General features: G+C 40.8%; 1 protein-coding gene across 1 annotated transcript in view; it reads right to left on the minus strand.

The window, feature by feature from the left end:
* The window catches only part of aldh1a2 (aldehyde dehydrogenase 1 family, member A2), a 44,104-nt gene that overhangs the window by 12,292 nt on the left and 6,295 nt on the right, over positions 1-25,517 (minus strand). Inside the window, exons 2-6 of the mRNA XM_036584389.1 lie at positions 11,785-11,889; positions 11,037-11,177; positions 9,092-9,221; positions 2,270-2,331; positions 676-804 (exon numbers count right to left, since the gene is read on the minus strand). Of these exons, the coding sequence (XP_036440282.1) occupies positions 676-804; positions 2,270-2,331; positions 9,092-9,221; positions 11,037-11,177; positions 11,785-11,889 (567 nt within the window). The remainder of the gene's footprint in view (positions 1-675; positions 805-2,269; positions 2,332-9,091; positions 9,222-11,036; positions 11,178-11,784; positions 11,890-25,517) is intronic.

The raw sequence follows: 25,517 nt of genomic DNA on the forward strand, positions 1-25,517 counted from the left end.
TAATATTACTATTTTAAGTTAATTTTTCCAGTATTTGAACGTCCAAGACTTAGGGGTTCACTACATAAACCAATCCGTTAGTTTACCCTTAGTGTAACTTACATTAGCTAGCTAATAGGCATTCACAATAGGATATTTTGTGATTTAGTATATATTTTGTGTTTAGTAAAGAACTGATACTTATTTTTCAAAAATGATGAAAAAAAGAAAATAATAAAACAGCACAGTACTTATTTGGCTACAGTTAGAAACCTAGATAATTGATTCCTCTGGTTGGGAGTTCTGAAAGTGGAGTTTTGTAAAAAAAAATTAAAATGGCTAAATTTAGTACTTCATTAGAAATAAACTCAAATAAAAGTAACATTTCAATGATTTATACTCGAAAATAGCCTAAAGAGAATAGTAGTAATTTGTTACTTTCCACCTCTGCGTTTGAGTGTGGATAGACCTCGTCAGTGTGTTTGACTGTGGCACTGTTATGGGCATTGTAACATTTCTTTTGATTTAGGCCCTCATTGCTGATATGTCACACTGTGTTGGACTTCTTTGATCAGAACTTTGTGTGGTCACTGGCTTTGCTGTGTTATTGTGGATATGTTGTAGCGTCATAGCGTTGGACCTCTTTGATCAAAAGCCGTGCTATTGTGAGTGTATTCTGGCACGCGTAGGCTGTACCTCTTTGATCAGCGCACCCATGTACAGGCAGGTGAGGGGCGTCTGCTCGGCTGGCTTCAGGACCACCGTGTTCCCACAGCAGAGTGCTGGTCCCAGCTTCCACGCCATCATCATCAGAGGGAAGTTCCACTGTACATATACACACATGCATATTTGTTTTTATACCTTGTCAGGACAAAGGGTCATACATATGTCTCTATATATTCTATATATAAGGGCCATATATATATATATATATATATATATATATGATATATATATATATATATATATGTGTATATATATATATAGCTGCTTTTGACGTTTTCAGTTTTTGACATCATGTAGAAATACCTACTGTCCTGTATATTGTGTGTAAATTTCAAGATGAATGGACCAAAAGAAATGGCCCAAAATTACTTTGGGGGAAAAAAGTCTGGTTCTATTGACTTACGTTAAAAGTAAAGTATGTTTTTTCCTTCTTCTGTAAAGTTACCATTTTGGAGATACAAGGTTTTGGTCCAACAGCAGATTAGTCCTGTTTTTCTCTGTTTTTTTTCTACAAAGTCAGGACATTTTGTGTCCTTGAAATGTATGAAAACAAACATGGCCACACACACAGGACAGGAACTCAGTCTGGGCCAACTGTCGAATACTTTCATTATCTTTGTTGCCATGACTGTCACTCTCTCACTCAGAACTTCAGACTCCTACTCACTTGCTCACACAAGCCATAAACCAGCAATCGCTGAGTCACTCTGAGCTTTCACCCACTCATCTACTGTAAAAAGCCAGCCAGTCTCTGAAGCTATAACCTGGAAATGTCCAATTATTCCTCTTTACTGAAGCAGGATTAAGATAAATGTCACATGACTGACATTCTTCCTCTTAAGCAGATGCTTTAAGGGCTAATTTTAGGATTTGGGAGACAGCTTCTCTTTAGACAAGAAACATCTTTTCCTCTTTCCCTCCCTAAACACCACTTTTAGTTCTCATTTCGTCTCTTTTTCATTCTCAATCACTTTTGGTTTCACTCTTTCTCACCTATTTCTCTCTCCTACCTCCCCCTCCTACTCTGAACCACTCTGTGTCCTGCTTATCAGTTGTCCTGACAAATAAACGTCAGAGACTTCCAGTAACCTGCTTAAAGTCTTTCAACAAAAGCTGTCCTTCCCCCCGTCGCACACCAGCCAAGTCGCTAGCCCACATTTCCTCAGAACCTCGGCCCAGAAAGATGGACAGTCTCTTTTCTCTAGGCCTGACCAACATTGCCTAAAAGGCTGTGTTTACCCCAGCGGTTCCCACTCTGATCCTGGAGTGCTCCATGTACGTCAACTCATAAAGGCCTTATTTACCTTGTAAAGTGCAGGCTTATCATTCAGTTATTAATCTTAAGACTTATTATTCAATAACTATTATGAATTACTTAGTGATTGGTCTAACCAATATGTAAGGCATGTAATAAGGCAAGTCAGGACCTGTCAGTGGGTATTTAGAGTAAGGAATTAATCAGCTTATAAGCAGGGAAAACTCCAAAAGTAGACACCACAGGGGAACTCCAGGACCACCACCAGGAGCCGCTGACTTACAGAGCGCATCATAAGCTGGTACTCACCGGGATAATCTGTCCGCACACTCCGATGGGCTCGTGTCTGGTGAATGATAAATACCCTCCATCTGTGAGAAAGAAGGAAACAAGGCATCTTAAAAATGGCCTATCTGACACAGGTCACGGAGCTTTAACCCCTTTAACCCCAGGCTTATTATTCAGTTATTAACAAAGGTGGGAAGTAGCTAGTTACATTTACTCAGTTGCATGCACAAGTAAAATCTCGAAAGAACTGTACTTTCCTGTATTTTCAAATACTCAGGAAAGTACAACTCTTTCGAGATTTTGCTTGTGCATGCAACTGAGTGGACAAATAATGACAATGCAGAACAAGCAACCCTGGCAAAGAGCTGTTCTCAGACAGAGCCTGGGGAGAGGAATGTGCGCAGTGGTCAGGAATGGTGCTCCTTTTTATTATATCTGAGTTGTACAAAACAGGAGTAAATTATATTTTTACTAATACTTAATATTTACATTTTTTTTGTGTTTAATTTCATTCTGTTGTGGTGGTAGCAGCCTGGACTACTTGACAAGTGGTCACATCTGTCATTTTGGAGCTTCAGCAGATTATTTTAGACCAAAATGATCCAAAAGTAGAAGAATAGCTCCTAAGCTTTGGTTCCTGTGCTGATAGATGCAGTATGTACTGCTGAAGTTCTGCTGCAGCTGTATGTCACTCAGTGTTGTAGGTGTTTTTTAAGCTGCTACTTTTTTACTTCCAATCAGCTTTTTGTACAATTTATTTATTTGTTTTTTTGGAAATGCACTTTTGCTTTTAGTTCAGTCATAATTAAACTGAAGCACCGATACTTTTACTTGAGTATGCATTTAGGTTACTATACCCACCTCTGGTCATTAATCTTACACTCTTAAAAAAGATGGTTATCAAGAGTTCTTTAGTAAAATACTAAGTATTTAGAACCATTTCATGCTTAAATGGGTCTTTGCATGGTGAAATGAGATTGATGCAGAATGTGCTGTATATGGTTCTATAAAGCACCAAAAAGGGTTCGTCTGTTGTTACACGCTTGTTATCGTAACAATAGAATTACTTCCTTTGGCTCTATTTAGAACCATATACAACACATTCTCTGTCTGGTTCTATATATATAACTCACGGTTCTTAATAGAATTATTCCTTCTACAATCTTCGTAAGAAGTGTTTATATTGTGCTTAAATGCTATTTTTATTGTGGCAGTTGTACACAATTTTTGATATAAAGAAGGCTGCAGTTGTGTCCGTTTTATCTTGGCATGGCCGTCTTTGTGGAGAGGTGGGAATGTTTTCACAGCTTTCACCCCTTGTTGCTCACTAGCAGCTCAACACCGCGTCACAATATTTCACTCACAGAAAGCCAAAAGTATCTTGTTCATCTGATAACAGAGTTACAGGGAAAAAAAATATTTTTTTAATTATAATGAATAAAAAATATCTAAGTACTTTTCAGAATTGCCACTAGGGGGCTTGCAGAAAGAGACTACGTACTTAATTACAGAACATTATTTGGCAGCCTTCAGTTAATGATGATGAAAACTGCATGCTTTTGCAGCGCTCATGAGTGGACAAATAATGACAATGCAAAACAAGCAACCCTGGCAAAGAGCTGTTCTCAGATAGAGCCTGGAGGAGAGGAATGTGCGCAGTGGTCAGGAATGGTGCTCCTTTTTCATATTTGAGTTGTACAAAACAGGAGTAAATCATGACACTGTGTATTTATCTGACTCCAGTCTGTCGTTCAGCGAGGCCTACGTTACACGGCCCTGGTTGAAGCAATCTGCTGGCGTGAAGCATCTGGACTCGAGACAAGCCAATGATTCATCTCCCCTGGTGGCCAGATAAGAGCGGGCCAAAGACACACATGCTGTTTGTTTGTGCTGTAATTCTATTACGGATTAGATTGGAGATGAAATAAAGCGAAACGCAGCGAGTTCCCGCTAGGCAAGTTTGGTTTAGCAACACAACAAAGGCCCAGCAGTGCGCTCACTCGCTGACGGAGGGATTTGCTGTTCCTCTCCCTTCCACTCCTCTGTTTTATTCCTTCATGCGCTGAAAATGAAAATCAGATTGTAACGAGGCACACCAGCGTTGGGTCAGGAAGTGACGGAGTGAGAGAGAGAGCGAGAGACTGTGAAAGGGATTCAGTCTGTTTGACTGTAATACTGAGACAGCTTGAGGGACGGAGAGTGAGATTGAGACAGTCCTCCTGAAAATAGTTATCTGGGATCTTTTATTCAAGCAAACCCAGCGAGTTTAAACAGTTGTTCTGCCATCCAGTAAAGACAAAGTGGTACAGAAGAGACGTACTTGCAATGAGAAAGTGCGAGCGGGGTGGGGATTGGGGGTTTGGGGGTAGAGAGACTTTGAACAGTTGTTTTGCTGATTGCTGATCGCCAATTCACTCTTCCCTTCAGGGCAAAGCAGTACAGAAGAGACGTATTCAGAATGAGAATGTGTAGGCAGTGGATGGGGAGTTACGGGGAAAGTTGTTCCGCCTCTTCTCTTACAGGCGCAAACACTTACCCCACAGCGAGGTAGAAGCCAATGACATGGCAGAAATTTTGGGGTGGCATCTGGGGTGAAATCAGATTTCAAGGAGGGTCCTGGCCACACCAGCCACCCTTTTAAAACCACGTCATGCATGAGAACCTGCTTCACATGTAATAACTGCCGTTCGTCATTGTCTGAGTGTTGGTAACCAACCAAAGAAAACTAAATATGGTCATTTCAGGTCCAGGACTCTTAAATTGGCATAGAACCTTTAAATTATGTGAATATTTCTTTACACTCACAAATCTCTTTTCCAAACTTGAACAGTCTTTAGGGCAGCGGTACTCAGGGACCCCCAGACGGTCAATTTTTTTGCTCCAACTCAACTCGCAAAGGATAGGGACAGAGTAAAAATGGATCATCTGCGGGCCCCTTACAGCGGGTTTGAGAACCACTGTTTTAGGGAACCAAAAGTGGTTATTCTGTGGCGTTGCTCAAAGATGAAGAACGCTCAATTGCACTTTTGATGATGTATGGGATTCTGCAGTCGATCCACGTTTCAGAAGAACTGTGTGAAAACAAACCTGCGTTAATGAGCCCCTCCCCTAAACGGGATAGGAACTAAACTAAACTATTCGAGATGAGGATAAAAATGCCCTAAATCATTGTCCGTGGTAACCAGTTGTACACTATAGATGTGGCTGATAGAGATTATGTTAAAAAACACTGGAACAGACTTTTACGGTTTCACCATGTTTAAACTAAAGAATTCTGTATCTGTCTTTAAAATTTACAACCATATTGATCTGATTCATTCATTTCATCAGGCTTCAGGTACAACAGGCCTTCCTTTCTAACAGACAAACACAGCACATCGCCTGAACAGCTCTCGTTATTTCACACCACATACTTATCATACTGAAAGTACAGCCTCTGTTCCCATTCTCCATGCACTGTCACTGTCCCTAGGGTAAGTCCAGCTGGAGAAATCTTTAAATAACTGGACACTCTGAAATCTGTTCACAGCTTTAAGAGGTTCAGACATGTGTTTGCTGGTCAGGCACTTGTTGTTGTGTGTGTCCTGTTCTTGACATGTGTTTTATGGCTGTTTTCTGCACACAGGCTGCCCTTGTAAAAGAGATAATCATCATGTTGTTATATTGTGATTAATATATCACTCTGATTACAGAAAGGAAGTAAACAAATATTCTAATCACTGGGGTTGAATTGGCTCCATGGGCTTTGTTTAAAGCCAGTTTGGCTCCCTATGTTAGAATTCAACTTGGAGATCCTATGAAAAAAAAACGTGTAAATGTGCATCAAGTTGCATCAGTCTGAAGTTGGCTATTGAATGGATCGATTTTCAAACAAACTCAAGTATATAAAAAATAATCATTTTGCAAATAAATTACTTTTTTTTTTGTTATACATCATGTGAGGGTGTGTGGTGCAGAGAATAATTAGTAGTATTACGCATCACAGATAAATTAGCTAACTCTAAAAAGTGATATGTTAAATAACAGCATGCTAACTTATGTTACCCATTTTACCTCAAAATGTGTCGTCTCCAAATGAACACACTGAAGTGTCTAGTTAAAAACAGAATGTGTTGGTTTTTAACACATTGGGCAGTTTAATTTTACACTGATATGAATTTGGTTGGATGTTTTAATAAAAAAACAGTAAATACAAATACACGGAACTCAAGTTCCTGGTAAGACAAAAAGAGAAGACTCTTGTTTCTCTTTTACGTTTCTAACAGATACTGTTAAGGTTTAAATGAAAATTTTAAAAAAATGAATGTAAAAAAAGAATGTTAATTTTTAGTAATACTCAAGTTAAATAAGAATCTCTCAAAATAATACTTTATAGTAAAGTATAGTTACTTAAGTACTGAAGTACAGAATCGTGGCTATTGAAGTCCTTCAGTTGAGGACAAAAGAAAAAATCACCTGTACAACAGTGCTAATTTCTTCTAGCACCTCTTCGGGATTCTAGTGCTATGTTAGTGCTAAGTGAAATGTATTTGGCCCGGCTAGATTAAACATGTACATTTGAAGCTTGTACAAGACGTTCCATGTTTTATGTATTTTACACAAGGAGAAGTTTTATAGTGACTCAGTAAACAATCCTGACATAGAGCTGCTGCTGTTTTCCATTCCTAACAACTGACTGAACCCAGGGTAGACTACAGCTCATACTGACGTATCTAGAACTCCCAGAAAGTTCCCCAGTGATTTTAACCTGTGTGTAAATAGTTCCTCTTGTCATAGTAATATTTTCAGTGTATTTTTGTAAATGATTCTGAATTATTGAACTTATAATATGAATAATTTCCTAAAGATGCGCAATCAAATGTCTGTGATGCCAGTGTTTTACAGCTTTATTTAAAACTGGTGGCATTGCTCTGAAGCGAGTGAGTCTACAAGAGAGAGAAAGAGAAAGAGAGAGCCAGAGCCACAGTTAGTGGACAGAGAGTGATGGCGACAGACAGTGTTGGAATGCACAGCAATTACCCAGACGCCCAACAGTGGACACCTAATGTCCTCTCCTTTCCTCTCTTTAACCCGTGTGGCCCTCATATGGGGCCCCTGAGAGACGGCTCCACTGTCAACCCCAATTCACTCTCACACTCACACATACACACATATACACACACAAACTAATGGCTGTACTCTGATATCAGCGCTACGAGTCCGCCGCTGTCCTGTAGTCTCCAGGCCCCCCATTGCGTTTCTTTCAAACAGCTAAATTAGCCAGAACAGCTCCCCAGTACCCCCTCATGCCCCCCTGTGCCCCCCCAACCCCAGAGCTGTCACCCTGCTCCACCGGTGGCGGCACTCGGCAGGAGGGCGGCCATTAGCGTGCAGATTTATAACTGCTGAGGGAGTCCGGTCTGTTTACCCTCCGAACACCTCCATAACCCCACAACATCTCTAGCAGGCCTCTGAGAAAACCCCCAGCGCCAAAACACCGGCCACTCTCTCTACTACACTCTACTACAGTCCAGACTCGCCCACCATCAAAACTCCACTGCACTGAAGCTGGACATGAACATCTTTTGTCCGCAACATACCACTTTTCAGTCAGATTATAGGGTACTTGAGCCATATTTAAAGGGGTATATAAGGCTGGGAACCACACTGCCATCTGCACGCCTCCCATTCCCCCACCAAGGCCCACACGAAACAGGCCTGCCCCGGCTTTGGATTATTTATTACATCCCAACTGTTTTTGTCTTACGTACCCCTACACCTCTTTAAATATAGCTCAGGTACCCCACAGTCAAACCAATCCTAAATCTGGTCATTTCAAGTCCAGCAGAAAATGGCAACCTGAGACCGACGCTCTTAGATGCCAGAAATGTTATTTGATGAAAAGCCATACAAGAACCACTTTTAATTTCCTAAAAATCTTTTAATGGACGATTCTTTAGAAAATCATTTTTGTAGTTGCGCTCGGGGAGTGTTATGAACCTTTTTTTCAAAGTTTAAAGAACCTCCACTTAATGTAATGGTGCTAGAAGAAACTCTTGAATTGCCATAGAACCTTTAAATTATGTTTCTCTTTTCCAAACTTGAACATACTTTAGGGCAGCAGTACTCAGGGACCCCCGGAGGGTCTATTGTTTTGCTCCAACTCAACTCGCGAAGCATAAGAACGAAGTAAAAATGGATCAGCTTATTCAGTTGTTCAGTGGCATTGCTCAAAGATGAAGAACCCTCAGTGGCACCTTGGATGTTCCAGTGATATTATAAACTAGATATTATTAAACATGTATTAGTATTATTAAACTGGATATTGACTTTATTTTATCGATTTGCCTCCAACCAAAATACAGTTACTGAGAGAGTGAAATTCAGCTTCTTTTAATGAGACGCCTAAGCCTGAAACTGGTGGTATTTGTGGTTTGTGTCCTTGTACAGTTGTTTTGTCCACTTGGAATTATAACCTCTTATCCTTTAGTTAGCTTTACTTGTTGATGGTTTTCCCGCTTGAGCACAGATTTTTACTACTGACGCAGGCCGGTGGGAAACTAGATGTTGAAACTATAGTGATACAATTGATAGACATCAATATCGCACCAATTTTTATACTTATATATATTATTTTGTTTATTATTTTCATCTTAACCAGAATTGACTTTTTGATTCTTTTTTAAAAATCTGGTAGTAACTTTTATTTTGTAAATAAAACTTATTACACAGTATTTCACAGTATCTTTCCTCATACCACCTCGTAAATTTTCACACACCACTTGGGGTATGAAAATGTGTCCTTTGTGGATTTGTGCTGTATGGCAGTGGGGGGTTTTTGACTCAGGACGAGTGTCACCTTACCGGTTGGAATGGACGTGCCGTGGATCTTGTCGGCCCATCCGGCGAAATATCGCAGCGTCTTAATTGTTCCCTGAAGGTCCACAAAGAAGGAGGAGAGGAAAGGTTTCCCGCTGTTTAGCGACTCCAGGGTCTGAGGGGAGGAAGGACAGATGAGGAGAGAAAGCAAGGGAGTAAAGGGTGGGATGAAAAATCACACACGGGGATAAAATCTGACTCCCCCAATACTGCATTTAGGATTTATCCGTGCTAAAGTGCACACTTTATACCTGCACCTAGGGGGAAATGTGATACTTATATAGCCAGCATTTCAGAGCAGGCTTTGTTATCTCTGTGTCAAGAAGCCATGATTTCTTATCAGAGTGGGATTAGCTTGATATAAAGCACAATCGTAGACGTAACATTTCTCCTCCGGAGTGATTCACTCTGACACTTGTTCACATTCGAAGAGGAAAAAAAATCCCATTTAAGGCAAAGATTCAGGCACAGTGCGAGAGAGATTTATTCAAAATGGCTGCAGTGTTCTCGGGAGAGCGTTATACAAAGAAAGCCGCGGCACTTTTGTTTTTAAATCTTTTTTGCGAACACGTTTATCCGAGCTGGAAGCCAAAGCAGATGTCTCCTGTGGAAGACAGACGTGGCGAAAAGAATCAGCCGTGGCACAATGCCCCTCTTTTTAAAATTTCACTTTGAGTTCGAGGTTGTATGATCGTTATCACCCAAAGGTCACCCGTCCCACCCCGGCCGGTGCCGCCGACAAGGGGTTTGGGACATTTGCAGGACAAATCAAAGTTGTTTCGGAAAACAACAAAGCTCTGAAGCTCCTGCCATGACCAGACGGGCTCTCATTAGACACTTGCTTATTGTTGTGAGTGTCTTTGTCTCCTTTAGGCCTTGGTCTGCTGAATCTGTCTGCTGCTAACTTCTAACTGCTAACCACTGCTGCCCAGAGTGAGAGTAAATCAGCACGAAAGCTCTTGTGATTTCTTCAGTTATGGCATTCAGGTGAGGGATGAATGGCTGTAGAAGATGAATGGCTGTAGAAGAATGGCGTGTATGACCTGTCCTTCCAATCAATAGCTTCCCTAGTTCATTCTGCTACCAGTATGTCCACTGGAATGATTCAGCAGTGCTTGATCGAAGCACAAGTTTTTGCTGCTTCCGTATGTTTCCAAGCGTGCATGTTGTCACTGTCGTAAACAGTGAACTTCAGACATCCATTTTTTTTTACACCACAATTAATGGACCAATAGAAATGGTCCAAAAATTGCTTGGAGTAAAATTTTATTACAGTAGCCTCTGAACGTTTACTGATTTTCATTTCTCACTCCTGTAACTTAATCCCATGGATCCTTATTATTATAATTATTATTATTATTATTCTGTTTTCAATCTTCATTATTCAGTGACTACACTCTCAGAAATAAAGGTATGAAACTGTCACTGGGGCAGTACCCCTCTTGTCACTGGGGTGGGACCCTCAAGGATACCTTTAGTCAGGGAACATAATTGTATCATAATCCATTGAAATTATGTTGTCTAAGTTCTTTTGCACTCCGTCTCGTCTCCAGGCTTTTATTTTCTTGTTCTGTTTTAAAACATTCGGTTATGAAAAGGTACAAAATACATACTTTTCACCTGGAAAAACTTATATATGATACACAATGGGACCTTAAACCACTGTTGTACCTTTGAGGGAGCATTTACATTTGTTTGTACCTTGATAAATAAAAAATGTACCTACACAGAACCTTTATTTCTAACAGTGTACTATGTAATCAATATGTAGTTGTAAGAGTAAGCGATTGGACCCATAAGATATAATAATAATGCAGATATGTTGTCATAGTTTCCATGTAGTTATGGAATAATAAGCCATAAGATGTGGATTTTTTTTTCTGTGTAAAGTAACTGCTTTGCAGATCTGAGGTTTTCTTACGACACTTACAGCGAGGTAGAGCCGGTCTCGCTCCACCAGGTCTGCCAGCTTAGAGAGAAGCCTCCCCCTCTCAGAGGAGTCCATCCTCCTCCACTCCGAGCCCAGAGAGAAGGCCGAGCGAGCGGCCTGCACTGCCTTATCCACATCAGCCTGGGAGAGGGAGAGAGGGAGAGGGAGAATAGCAGAGAAATAGACAGAGAAGGTCAATTCAAGTAGTCTTTATGATCATTCCTCAGTATAACTTTTATACATTGGAATGAAATGTCATTCTCTCGGGGGAGAGAGAGGGCAGAGAGAGAGGTTTTAACACTGAGGTATAGCATTCTCCTGTAAACAGGTGTTTGTGCACCTCTGGGACACATGAAATCCAGCCTTTCCGGACGAGTCTCGATAGCTCTAACAGTCTCACGTCCAGCAGCCTTCCTTCACTGCTTCCTTCATCTGTGATGTTTTTACATATACCCAGCTAGGTGTCGGCGATCGGATATGTTACCATTATCATAAATTACACCATGATACTGGCATCACTTCTAGAACACTGGCCGATTGAATGCTTAAATATCAGAAATTTAGACCAGTTGTAGCATCTTTTTCACCACTGTACTTGTTCACAGCACCATTAAAATGATTTGTAACATATTATATTTTTGCGTATTTGATTCCTCGTTAAAATAAAATTTTCCTCACGGGAGCCGTCAAAATGTCCCTACAATGCAATTTTGGGAATATTCAGTCCTCCAAAGTAAAGTAAACCTACCTTATCTGCCTCCTGGACGTCACAGATTTTCTCCCCTGTGGCGGGATTGTACGTGGAGAAGGTTTTTCCGCTCACTGAGTCGTGCCATTCGTTATTAATGAAAATCTGCAGAAGGGGAGGAAAAAAAAGAGACACCAGGTTCAGTTTTTACAGTGGTGGGGCCTCACAGACAAGACAGATTCCTCCTCAGGCTCTTCATCCAGCTCCAAAACGAACGGGAAAAAGCCAGAACTGAGTCAGAGCTTACAGGCACCAGACACACACAAATCACCAGTTAATGCACGAACGATCTGAACTGACTGAAACAGACAATGTAATTTGACTGATGTGTGGTTGAGGATCAGTTATAAAGCTCTCTGGAGGTCAATCTGTATGTGTCACAGCTCTAAAGCTGCAGAAAGTGAAGTTATCATGATGAACACTGTCAAGCACCAGGGTCAGCACTATCACAACAAGTTTGAACACTTCATGGTAGCTTTGTAGGGATGATTACACAGAAAAAAGTGATGTACTGATTATAAAAAGGCAACGAGACTGAAGGAACTGTTTGTCTTGAGCTCTTCAACTCTGAATTTTGAATCCAGTCCAGGATTTTGTATAAAATACATCCTTATAAACAGTGTCCTCCAAGGGATCTTTAGTAAAGGCAGCGGTAATATATAGTCACATACATAATTACAAAAAATCTGAATTCTTAAATGGTTCACTTTCATTCGTCTCCATAATGGATAACCTGCTGTGCATGGTTCTTTTTATATTTACACTATGTAAGTTTTGGGAATTTGGAGACCTCTCTGGTGGAAATGTGTAATTGCATGCAACATTTTGTAACATGCTTCGGTCTCCTTCCCTGAGCGGGTGAATCTGATGATTGCGAGCACATTAAAAGAGTATTCAAAGAGAACTCAGTCAAAACTTGGTGAAGGATGTGTTTTCGGAGGATCTAAGTGAATTGTCTACTGTCATCATATCTTCAACAGTATAATGTTCATAATAATGCTAATAATTTTGTACTTGAGACCGAAACATAGAAAGATTCTTTTTAATACAGAAAGACGCATGACGTCCAAAAGATCTGACAACTCTGACATTTAAATTAGTATTTCTGGCTTAACAGGGTGACATGCAGCAGCACACACATCATATTTTAGCCTGTTTTATTCCCTTGACTCTACTTCTACTTCTGTCAGTTTTAACAAAAAAAAAAAAAACCATGCACAGTGCAGCCTTAAACATTCAGTCACATCAAAAGTTCATTACCAATCATTACAAAATCCAGAATTGGAAACTGGATTGGGATTCATAGTCCTGGTTTGAAGACGTCTGGTTTAGATAGTATTGGAACATAAACAGCGAAGATAAACCTTTTTTCTTTTTTAACAATCGAAAACAGCCAGAGAATTTTTTATTTTGGCTGAAATTTGTTCAATATTATAATAATCAATGCAGTTGAATCACCACCAGACTGAAGCATAATGCTGCATCAAAGCATTTTTACACTACTAGCTTACGCTGCCAGTGTTTGAAGGCTGAGAGAGCAGTGTGTGTGTGTGTGTGTGTGTGTGTGTCTGTGTGTGTGTGGTGTGTGTGTGTGTGTGTGAGGAGGAATCTGTGGGAATGTGCAGTGTGTTTCAGGGCCGTGGTGGATCTGTCTCTGGGGAGTGATCCAGCCACCAGACAAAGAGCAGCAGGAGAGACGAGAGGAGATAAATCCCTATCACACACACACACACACACACACACACACACACACACACACACACACTGTCTCAAAAACAAATGTCTGCATAAGTGCACACACACACGTACACCCTTCATTCGTTTAATTTTAAGTTTTCTATTTTTCAGGAGGTGTTTCTGAGGAGATTAGATGTGAGATAATCCACTTGTATAAGGAAGGAGAAAGTCAGGAGGTCAAAAAAACAGGGCTTTCCAAAACTCACAAAAATGAGTAAAAGCTACAGAGAAAATGAGACTCCTGACAACCACCTGAAAGACCTGGTAAGACACCAAAACTGCCCCCATTAGATAAACAGCACTTAAAGCTTTCATCTTTGAGAGAGAGGAGAAAATCAAGCTGCTTCAGATCTGAAAACATCCACAGGTGTTTCTGTCCATCCTTCCACTATTAGAAGACGAATCAGAGCTGTGGATCTGAAAGGATGTGTAGCTGTCAAGAAGAACCTCACTGAGAAAAGGAGACGGACACACCAAACAAAGAAGCTGAACAATGGACTGACCACCCCAGAGTCCAGACCTCAGCATTACTGAAGAAGAAGCAGAAAGTGCAACCAACTTCTAAGACTGAACTTTGGAGGTGTGGCTGCAGATTTGATTGAGAAACTGAAAGTGAGTCTCCTGAAAAGATTGGAAGCTGTAATAAAGGTAACAAGTGGACACATTAAATACTGCAGATAAGTATTTCTTAAATATATATATATATATATATATATATATATATATATATATTTTCAGCTTTTTTCCTGATGCTGAAAAATGTACGACTAGCATGTTAAGGCCATTTCAGCTGTAAATTGTGTAAATGAAGGGTTGTCTCTGATTTTGCACAGTACTGTACTGCACAGTACATCTGTACACTCGGGCCTCCTCACACACACACACACACACACACACACACACACACACACACACCCGTGCAGAGGTTTCACAACATCGCTGCTCGTTTACGAGATAATAAAACACGTGTGGCTCTGCGCTGGCTCTGCGCTGCGTTAAAGGAAGCGGCCCGTTAAACAACCACCTCACACTCAAATCCTGCATTTTTCAGGCTCGATAAAAGGAGAAGAGAAAATACATCGCTGTACAGCAGACTGGAGAATTGGATCATGCTGCTAAAAATCCACACAGGTCTTGTTTTGCAACGAGCGAAACCACACAAAGCTCCTTTTCCAAGTCCTCAGATCTCTGGAAAGTAAGAATATCTCAAATTAGAGTCACTTTATTGGTCAGGTACACTTACATGTACAAGGAGTTTGTCTTGGTGGAACTGGTGCATAAATAGACAATACAGCATAGTAAACACATGAGAGTAAACAGAGTGTAAGTGTTTTTTTTCACTTTTCATTTAAACATTTCACTGAAAAATAATTACACAGCTCTGTTAGGGTAAGGAGAAAACTCAGTGGCAAAATTCATTTAAGAATTTTGTATTTATTTTTATTTTTTTTCACAGTGAGTACTCAGGTCTAAAGAAAAAGTAAAGAGTAAAAAGTACACTGTAATTACTGCTGCTATTTAATTAAAAGAAATATAAAATATAAAAAATTGAATGTATGAGAAAAATTAAAAGAAAAATATAAATTAAAGTTATAATGTTGAGTAAAAGCATATAATAGTAATATAATAATAGTACAATGCAAATATTCTAAAATAATACTAATAAGTACTACTAACGAAGTACAAATACTTTGTTATCTGTTATTTTTTAAATAACACCGCGGCAATATATGCCTGACTGTTCGGTGTATTTCTATACATTTTTATCTACATAAAGTGATCTTATTAAGTGAAATGATCTTTCCGAGCTGTTGGATAAAGTTAACATTAATATATGTATATACATAGACATAGATTATATATATAGACATGCCTTAGACATAGACTTCAACTTTTAAGCAATAATCTTACTGAAATTATTCTCATTTCAGCTGATAAAATAATTTGAAATAAGTAAAAATGTCTACAAACAGATTAAATAACCTTAAAATATTCTTACAACCAGTAGTGGGCTATATAGTGGGCTCCATCTGAACTGGTCCGTTTTGTTTTCGAGGCAGCAGACATGAAGGACAATGAAGCTGAAGTTCTTATTCAGATTTCCCATTCCACCTTAAAGGGCGCTGCAGTTACATTCAGGTGCCTGTATGGAAGTGGTGCTCCATTTAAGGTGGAACTTAAATGGAAATTCAAGCTGGTGATATACCAGAAATACAAAAAGCTGGTGAATAAGCACCATGTTTGCGGGCCTGCTGGGCTAGTGTTAGAAAGTAATAGGTTTATTTATATCGCTGCTGTTGGAACAAAACCTCATATCTCAAAAAATGAGAACTTTACAGGAGATGGAAAAACCATACTCTACTTTTAATGTAAGTCAGTGGAACCAGACTTTTTTCCTAGTTATTTTGGGTTTCTTTGGGTCCGTTCATCATGAAATTTACACACACTGTAAAGGACAATGGGTACTTTCAAATTATATCAAAATCTGAAAACATACAAAAATGGAGATACAAGGTTTTGTTCCGACAGCAGGGATATATTGTTTACTGCACAATAAAAATATTTCAGATTTACTTTGTTTGTTAAAATGGTTCTCATTAAAAAGTGAAGGGACATCCCAGAACGATAAGCCTCTGTTAGCCTCCAAAAGTGAGCTTACTTAAGGGTCTAAAATGGTTTGATTTGATTTATTTGATAGTTTTAATTATAAATTGATAAAAATTTTGGGCTGTATAACCCACTACTGCTCACAGCCTCCTCATATAGAGAAATATGAGCTGTGTTTCCTTACACTTGAGATGCTTTCATTGGCCAAGATATCTTTTTTCTGCAGCGCAGGTGTGATAGCAAAGCCAAAGCGATGCCAAATATTTAATCCGAGCCTGCGGTGTGTGTAAACGGATGACGCTGTTGCTCCACCGGCCAATGGGCATGTTTGTGTCTCGACGCTGATTGGTTGGAAATTGTTTTCAGTCTCTGGCAGGCGCTCTGACGGATGAGGTGTTATTAAAACACACACTGGCTCCAACTCGCAAACATATACATTTACTCACGCTCTGCCTTCAGTCAGGCCGAGGGAATATCTTCGTTTCAAACAAAAGCCCGAGGCACGGTTAAGGAGTCCCGCGGCCTCAGGGCCTCCAGCGTGTTTACCAGCGTAAACTCTCAGGGCTTAAGTACAATTTAATTGGCTGTAAACTGTAAGGAGTGTTTACGTTCGAGTGGGTATAAAATGATAGTTCATTTGGGAGAGTTTCAAGGCTCTGGGCCTTCAGGGGGCAACTCCCTTCTCTCTTTTCCTTCGTCTTCATTTCTTTCGCTCTCTCCCCCCCTCTAAACTTGGCCTGCTTTCAGGTCAGAAACCTTGGACATGAGAATCTGGCTGATGGAGGCTGAAGGTGTTCAGTATCAGTCTGTACCACTCGGCACTCTGCGCTTCAATTCATCTGCGTTACACTCCCTCTACACTGACAACACGAAGATACAATCTCTCTCTCTCTCTCTCTCTCTCTCTCTCTCTCTCTCTCTCTTTCTCTCTCTCTCTCTCTCTCTCTCTCTTTCTCTCTCTCAGTATCAGTGTCTCTCTACCTCTCATATGTGTATGTAGTGGGAACAAAACCCCCATTTCTACACCTGTTTCGGTTCACATAGTGTGAACATTTCATGACAAATGCACCAACAGAAACGCTCCAGAGTGACATGGAATAAACCCTTGTTGCATTAGCACATCACCACTGTCAGAACAAAACCTCGGATCTCCAAAATGGTAACTTTACAGGAGAAGGAAAAAACATACTTCACTTTTAATGTAAGTCAATGGAACCAGACTTTTTTCCAAGTAATTTTGGGCCGTTTCTTTTGGTCAATTCATCATGGAATTTGCACACAACATAAAAGGCAACAGGTATTTTCAAATTATATCAAAAACGGAAAAACGGCTAAAATTGTGATGATGTGATGTTGTATATAAACACTGTTAAAGTTTCAAAAACATATATGGAAGCTAAGCGGAAAAAAACAGCCCAATCTGAATTTGTTGTTCTTGTGATGTCACAAATTCTCCTTGAAAACTCCTTGATGTCTATTCAGACTACAGCAGTTTAGCTCCACCCATTCACCCACCTCTTTATCACTGAAATGCTAACTTTATAGAAGAAGAGAGAAAACTTTAAACTTTTTTAAAGAGAGGGAGAAAAGAGTGAGAGAGAAAAGAATGAGAAAAGAGAGTTAGATAGAGGCAGTTGAAAAAGACAAGGAGAGAGGGAGAAAAGAGAGTGAGAGAGAAAAGAAGGAGAAAAAAGAGTGAGATAGAGGCAGACAGATGAGACAAGGAGAGGGAGAAAACAGAGTGAGAGGGAGAAAAGGAGAAAAGAGAGTGAGATAGAGGCAGACAGAGGACAGAGAGGAAGAGAAGAGACTGAGAGAAAGAGAAGGAGAAAAGAGAGTGAGATAGAGGCAGACAGAAAAGACAGAGGGAGAGAAGAGTGAGAGAAAGAGAAAAGAGAGAATGTGATAGAGGCGGGGAGAAAAGAGAATGAGTGAGGAAGAGAAGGAGACAGAAACAGAGAGCTGTTGTTATTGTTTCCTGTTATTTGTGTATATAGTGTGTGTGCAAGTGTTTCAGTGACACCCCCCGATTTGTACATGTTGCTTGTTGCATACCTCTCTCTCTCTCTCTCTCTCTCTCTCTCTCTCTCTCTCTCTCTCTCTCTCTCTCCCCCCCCCTTATATCTGTGAAGGGGCACAGTAGCACATTTAATTCTACCCTCATTAAGAGCACTTCATAAAAGTGCCAGTGTCCTTATTTTCTATTACAAAAAACAGAGAGTCCTATAGAGCAGAGAATTAGTTTTTAAATTTATAGGGGTCGCTTTTGTGGGACGTCCTAAATCAGGCGGAGGCCACCGCCAGGCCAGAACGGCACCACCGAAAAACCAGAGAGCGCCGGCCGCCACCTAAATCACCTACAGAAAAGCTACGAGCATCGCAGGCCTTTTGGCCCAGACTTCCCTGAGCGCAGGGGGCGCTAACACTTTTGTCTCGTCCTATTGAGAGAGTTGATTAAGGGCGACAGGGCGGCGCAGTAAATCAACTCTCGAGGTTTGGGTAAATCGCACTTTTATCAGAGAAAAAAGAAAAGGATAAGAGCACGAGTGCAAAGGTGCAGGATTTCAGATCGATCACTGCTTCGCTTTTCTTTAGAGGCTTTTCTTCTGGACACTCAATGGGCCGACAGGGAGATCAAACAGCTTTTCTCCAGGCTGAGAAGACTGAAGACATTGGCTGTCTAAGAATCTGCAAATGTTAAACGGGTTGAGAAGAAAAAAAATCATCGTTCAACAGAAAAGAAGGAAAAAAAGCGTATCAGACTGGCTGAAGTAGCTACATTTTTATACACAGCAGCAAAAGCCAAGCATGGTCATCAGTTTGTTGACCAGTTCAATGACGAGAATCTCAAGAAGCAAAGTTCTTAATTGGTTCTTGGTTTAGACGTAAAGTTCTAAGAAAAAACTTACTCATACATAGTTAAAGAACCATCAATTGAAAGTTAACTTACAGTGCAAAAAAATTGGTAAGTGAAATTATCTTTTTAGTTCATGTATAATAATTCTCATTATGTTGATATTTTCACATATATATATATATATGAAAATATCAACATGTGGAAACGAGATCATGCCTTACTAGGTCGTGGCACGCATTAGGATCTTGTTACCATGCAGTATTTTTATTTATATAGGATGCCACCAGCTGGGCTCCATTATATATATATATGTGTGTATAAAAAATGTACCTTTTTTCTGAGAGTGTACAGCTTTGTCGCCCCCTCTGGCGCAAATGAAAACTGTCCTAGTGTACTGGATACTTGGAGTTTTAAATCAAATTGTAAAATGTTTTTGTCTCACTTTATTGATTTCCCTAAATTGCTTATTGCTCCAGTCCTAATAAAGTTATCTAGAAATAAATTCAATAATCTATTATTACTTTCCTAACAACTCCACAATAAGAAGCATTAAATATAGTCCCATACAAAAGTTTGAACACCCGTACGTGTTTTGTTGATTTTCTAAGTGAAAGTAAATTACTCTACAGAGAAGACAACTAAATATGACATTTTTCTGTAAATTTTAGTCCCTATTTCTAATTATTTGCTGAGTTTTAAGAAAATGTAAGAAAATGAACACAACATGTCCCGGGGCGCAACTTTTGCATATGATTTCATTTTCCAAACATTTTTTGCACTGTAAGGAACCAAAAATGGTTCTTTTGTGGCAAAAGAAAACCTTTTTCGACACTTTCATTTTCAAGAGTAATTCAAAAGATAGATTTCTCATTGTTTAGTAAGCATGGTCAGTCAGATGGGCGCACTGTAACTGGCCCTACTGTAACTCAGCTAGTCGGGGCTGATGGGAAAAGTGGACAGTGCGGATGTTTCAGTCAGAGGACAGCTGCTAGCGTTTAGGAAGCGAGCGTTTCTGTTCAGGCTGTCAGTCTGAGGGTCCTGATGGTGCCTGTTTGCTGGGCTAATAAGGTGATGAGAAGTAACCTATTATAAACAGATTTCTGGAGTCACTCAGCTCAGCACGTGACGTGCGCAACACTCTGCTTCTACTTAACTCAGCTGAGATTTTTATCAAGGCCCGCGACTTCACACGGGAAAAAGCAGGGTTATCGGCCGGGATTGCAGGGGCCCGAGCTGCGGCCCTGTGGGAAAACTCTGGAGCGGGCCGGGGAAGGAGAAACGCGCGAGAGAGGCGAGAGAAACGACTTCAGCTGCTCTCTGGAGGCTCGACGCAACAGCGGGAGGAAGCAGTTGGGTCGAGCCAGAGGATGCCAAAGCTTGCGCCACGGCCGGCCAGCGCAACATCTGTTTGGCCCCCAGCACCTTCTCATGGCCCACGCAGATGAGGAGTATTTAATAGCACTCATTGCTGAGGCTTTTCTCAGTCAGAAAAAAAGAAATAAATAAAAAATGAAATCTATATTCCGTATGTGTGTTTATACTCGACAGGCCAAGATTCCAGCAGCAGCAGCCGGATCCTAGCAGGGCACCTGCAGAGTCTGCACAGGAAGTTTCATATCCTTCCCCGTCCAGTCACTGCTGCGTTACTGGACACCATTCAGGACACTGATAACTGTCAACATCACAGTAAAGAGACGGCGCGAGAAATTAGGAGTCAGACAGCGTCAGGTTTTCGTCTCTCTCTCACTTTGGCTGTCTCTCTCTCTCTCTATCATTCTCTCTCTCGTCTCTCTCACTCTCTCTCTCTGTCCTTTTCTCTCCTCTCTCTCTGTCCTTCTCTTCACTCTCTGTCCCTTTCTCACCTCTCTCTGTAATTCTCTCTCTCCTCTCTCTCTCTGTCCTTCTCTTCACTCTCTGTCCCTTTCTCACCTCTCTCTGTAATTCTCTCTCTCATCTCTCTCTCTCTCTGTCCTTTTCTCTCACCCCTCATCTCTGTCTTGCTCTTTCTTCTCTCTTTGTTCTTTTCTCTCCCCCTCCTCTCTGTCCTCCTCTCTCTCTCTCACTTTCTCTCCCTCTCTCTGTCCTTTTCTTTCCTCCCTCTCTCTGCCCTTTTCTCTATCCCCCTCTCTGTCCTCCCCCCGTCACCCTCTCTCTCTCTGTGTTTCTGCTGTATAATGATTTATCTAAAGTTGGTGATTCAACTGTATCGATTTTGAAATGTTAGGATCAATTATAATCAGTTCTGACAGCATTCAGTTCAGCACGTGTCCCCTCTCAGTCTGTTTCCCAGTGTAATAACACTGAAATCCTGCTGTATGATGTGTTCGCCTGCTTTCTGAAGCTCCTCCAGTCACACTGGTGTAATCAGAGTCTATTGTCTGAAGACATTTGTCTGATAGAGTTCAGTGTAATTGTGAACTCTAATGCATCAAACTGTTTCCTAAACAATCATAAGTGAGTCATAATGAGGTCAGCGATTTACACCCCTATCTGCTGACCTGCTCTCCAACAAGTGGCAGTGCTGAGGAGGCCAGCCGAAGCACATATGGACGAGACAAATGAAAAGGCCGTGCCTCGATTAATCCTTCCCGTGCTGAAAAACAATACGCACTCCAGTGGCCCTTTAAGGATTGATTAGCTAGTTTGGCTAAATCTCTGGAGTCTAAATTTCTTTTCTTAAGAAAAAAACAAGGGGAGAAGGAGGGAGAGCGAATATAAGAGTGCCGGATGATGACAAATAGATCTTTCCAGAACATGTTTATCCACGGAGAGAGCGGGAAATAAAGGAAAGGCCAAAGACAATAAAAGGGAGAGGTAAGAAGAGAGAGAGACTTAGCGAGTGAGAGAGATGAGAGGAGTGGAGAGATGGATAGAGAGAGTCCTCACTGTGCTGCTTATAATAAATCACCCCCTTGCAGTGTACCCTCTAGCTTGGGTGCTGTTTGATGTGGATCTCGGGGAGCGATGGCGCGTTTTGAAGTGAAAAACTCCAGAAGTGGGGGTCAGGCTCTCACCAGCCAAGGCCGCTGACCCTCACAGTCAGACGCGGCCATATATTACACCCCGCTGGACAGCACCCAAAGTAGGGGCGCCCCGAAAGCCCCCAGCTGCACTAGCTCACCTTCTGACGGATTGATGGAGCCTCGCTTGTTCACGCAAGCTGTCCCCCAGATTAGCTTACAAAATCTCCACTCCAGCCCACACCCGGCCGCCCGGCTGGACACTTAAACGCTTAAACGCTGACGCTAGATGGCCGAAAAATTCAAGCATGAACAGTGCACGGCACTGTGGCTTTAACCCTTAGAAGGCAACAGTTATTATTGTTGATGAAGTTGATTAGCATAGTAATAGATACGTAATTACATACTAACATAATGAATTAGTTTTAAATTCAATTTATGTTCTGTATCAAAAGTTGATGAATATGAACCTGCTTATTTTTGTTTGTTTCAGTGACAAAATCAAGACAAAGCTGCAAATTATGCTTGTTCTTTCCATACGACTGCATAACTATAATTATAATAAATATAAAAAATATGAAGAATTTGTTTAAACTTTAAACGTCTGAAGACATCAGTGGCAAATCTTTAAGAGCTGAGCCTTCAGCTTTGATGAAAAGTTATGTGTACAGTCCTGCTTTGTGGAAAGAAAAAACATGCTTTTCATATTTTTGCCATGTTTTTGCCTCTTTGACATCGACATCATATAGAGAATTAGACGAAAACACAATGAATTCTGCCCATTTCTGGTCTGTAATGGTCCGAAAATGAGTGAGTGAGCACCCATCCCCCCTTCAGAAGTCCAAGATTTACTCTCTTTAGGTCTGCTTCACTAACAGAAAAACACGAGCACATAATGATCATGGTGGGAGGTGAAATTAGAGCGAGGGGATTCCTCCCGGTCTCTCTCCCATAGAAAGGTCCCGGAGCCTCAATCAATTACTCCTAAACATGCAAACGCACGTATGTACCTCTCCTAACGTCTCTTTCCCTCCCTCGCTGCCATCCGAGAGGCGCAAAAAGAGAAAACATCAATAACTCCCCATCAGAGGAGGCTAATTTACGGCTTCCTCTGTGCTGCTCTCTGCCCAGCGGGACAGTGGTCAGACAGAGACCACCTTTAGCAGAACTGACCGGCCTGCCAGGCTCTGAAAAGGGCAGTAAGATAGGGGTGTAAAAGTGCATGGATCTGAAGGTGTTGGTTCAAATGAATATCATGATAAAAAGTGCCATGAGAGGCTGTGCATTATAGTTATGGGTAAAATCAATCAGTAAAATCAATCAGTCAATAAGTTATTATTATTAATAATCAAGTTTTCCACCAAAAAGTCTCGCATGGCCAGATGGGATCTTATAATGAGAACGTCTGGAGACAATCATGAGACATTTTGGGCTAAATGTGGGAATGTAGATATACTAGAGTGGGAGCAAACTAAATGTGAAATTTCTGAAGGCTTCATGAATACGGAGCTCAAAGTAGGGGGTGCTGGTGCGCTCGTCAACATTGTCTGATGGACAGTAAGCCTGTCGTTAGCAAATGTATGTAATGTAAGTTAGCTTTGCTGTGAAGCCCCCCAATTAGGCGTGTGGATGTACACATAGAACACATTACATGCAATATCCAAGAAAAACAGTTCTGTTTGCGAATGATAGCTTCTTAATAGCTCGCTTGTTTTGTTTGTGTCATGGATTATACTCCAGATGTTAAAAGATCATGAACTAGAGGAATCTGGGTGTGGGTTTTAGGGTGCGCAGACCCTTGTTAGTGCCAAAAGTTTAACTAAGACATGTATTCCTGTTATGAGATCACCTCTGGCCCCACAAGACTAGTTAACCATAGACTGTTGCCAAGCAACATGAGCAAACATTATAAAATAAAATAAACAGTCTTTTTAAGAATATGCAGTTGATGCGTGCCATCATATGTGTGCATATTGATCATTTTACAGCAGCTTTGAATGTGGCTCAGCCAATCAGCTTTAAGAACCATTTATAACCATTTTCTAATCAGTTATCATTGGTTTTCATATGTAAAAAATCCCAAAAAATCTTAATGTGTTGTAGTTATTATCTCTATTCCTCTACTTTAAAGGTGCAGTGTGTAGAATTTAGAGGAATCTATTAGCAGAAATGGAATGTAATATACAAATCATTGTATGAATTGTTGTGTTTTCGTTAGCTTAGAATGAGCCCTTCATTTCTACATAGGGAACGGGTCATCCTCCAACATAGGTGGCCGTGTTGCACCACCATGTTTCTATAGTAGCCCAGAACGGACAAACCAAACACTGGCTCTAGAAAGCGCCTTTCGCGTTTATATGTTGAAGCAACAGCTTGAATTTGGTGGCGCTGTAGCACCTGTAGGAAGACCTAGAAAGAAAAAGAATCAGTGCTGCCGGTGCTGGCTAACCATTTTGTTTTATGAGAACTTTGAGAACTCAAATGTTGACAAATAGAAGATGAAACTTATCATTTAGAAAAAGAAAAAGCAAGGGAAGGTGAATCCTCAACGTCAAAGATACAAAAACATGACAAAACAAAACAAAATTGGGGCAGGCGACTGCAGAAAACCTGACTGCCACTGTAGGTTCTACTACCTGCTTGGAAAAGGAGGGGTGAGGGAGGGGGATTCAGTTGGTTGCAATCTGCTACCTCACCAATAGATGCAACTAAATCTTACACACTGCACTTTTAAGTAGTTACGTTGGTGTATTCAGTGTTCAGTTCTTATCAAAAAGATCAAATCGTGGTGAAATTTGAAATTTCATGATGCCCTGAATCTAAAATTTTAAGTCCTAAAGAATCGTATTTGTAATCAAATCACTGTGAGGTCAGGCGTTTACAACAACACTACAGCAAGCACAGAGCAGTGCAGAGTGGCAGGATATTACAGCAGTGCAGGACTTTGACATGTGTCAGAGAGTGAGCGAGAGGCCGAGGCTCAGTTTAAAAGGGCAATCACAGGGCAGCAGGAAGATGAATAAAATCCTCATATCTAATCTCACATGTACACACACACACACGGTGGTGTACACAGAGTAGAAACACTGACAGTCAACACAAGTGTGTATTACCATACGTATATGAGTGTGTGTGTGTGTGTGTGAGTGTGTGTGTGTGTCGGCATGGGTGAAAAGGTCACAGGGAAGTGCTGAGGGGATATCTGGAATAATAACACCATAATAAGTGCAATCATAAACTTGTCGAGACAACTAGACAACAGCATCGTAACTTAAATGAGGTAATCTGATATTGCAGGAAGAAATCAGAGATTATTAAGGGGAACGAATCGGACTCTCTCTGCATGCATATCTGGAATGGCCATCCCCTTAAACCGAGTCATACATGGCTGTGAGGTGAAGAGGAGTTAGATACCTCAGTAACACTACCGTAGGACAGCATTAATAAGGCTACATGACACCTATATAAGTGCTTAATGACATCTGACATAAACCTACATAAACCTTTATAAAGGCTTATTCCAACAGTTGTCATAACAGTTGTCATAACGCTTTCTGAGGTAAACTGACTAA

Source organism: Colossoma macropomum, unplaced genomic scaffold (genome assembly GCF_904425465.1).
Source record: "Colossoma macropomum unplaced genomic scaffold, Colossoma_macropomum, whole genome shotgun sequence".
Lineage (NCBI taxonomy): Eukaryota > Metazoa > Chordata > Actinopteri > Characiformes > Serrasalmidae > Colossoma > Colossoma macropomum.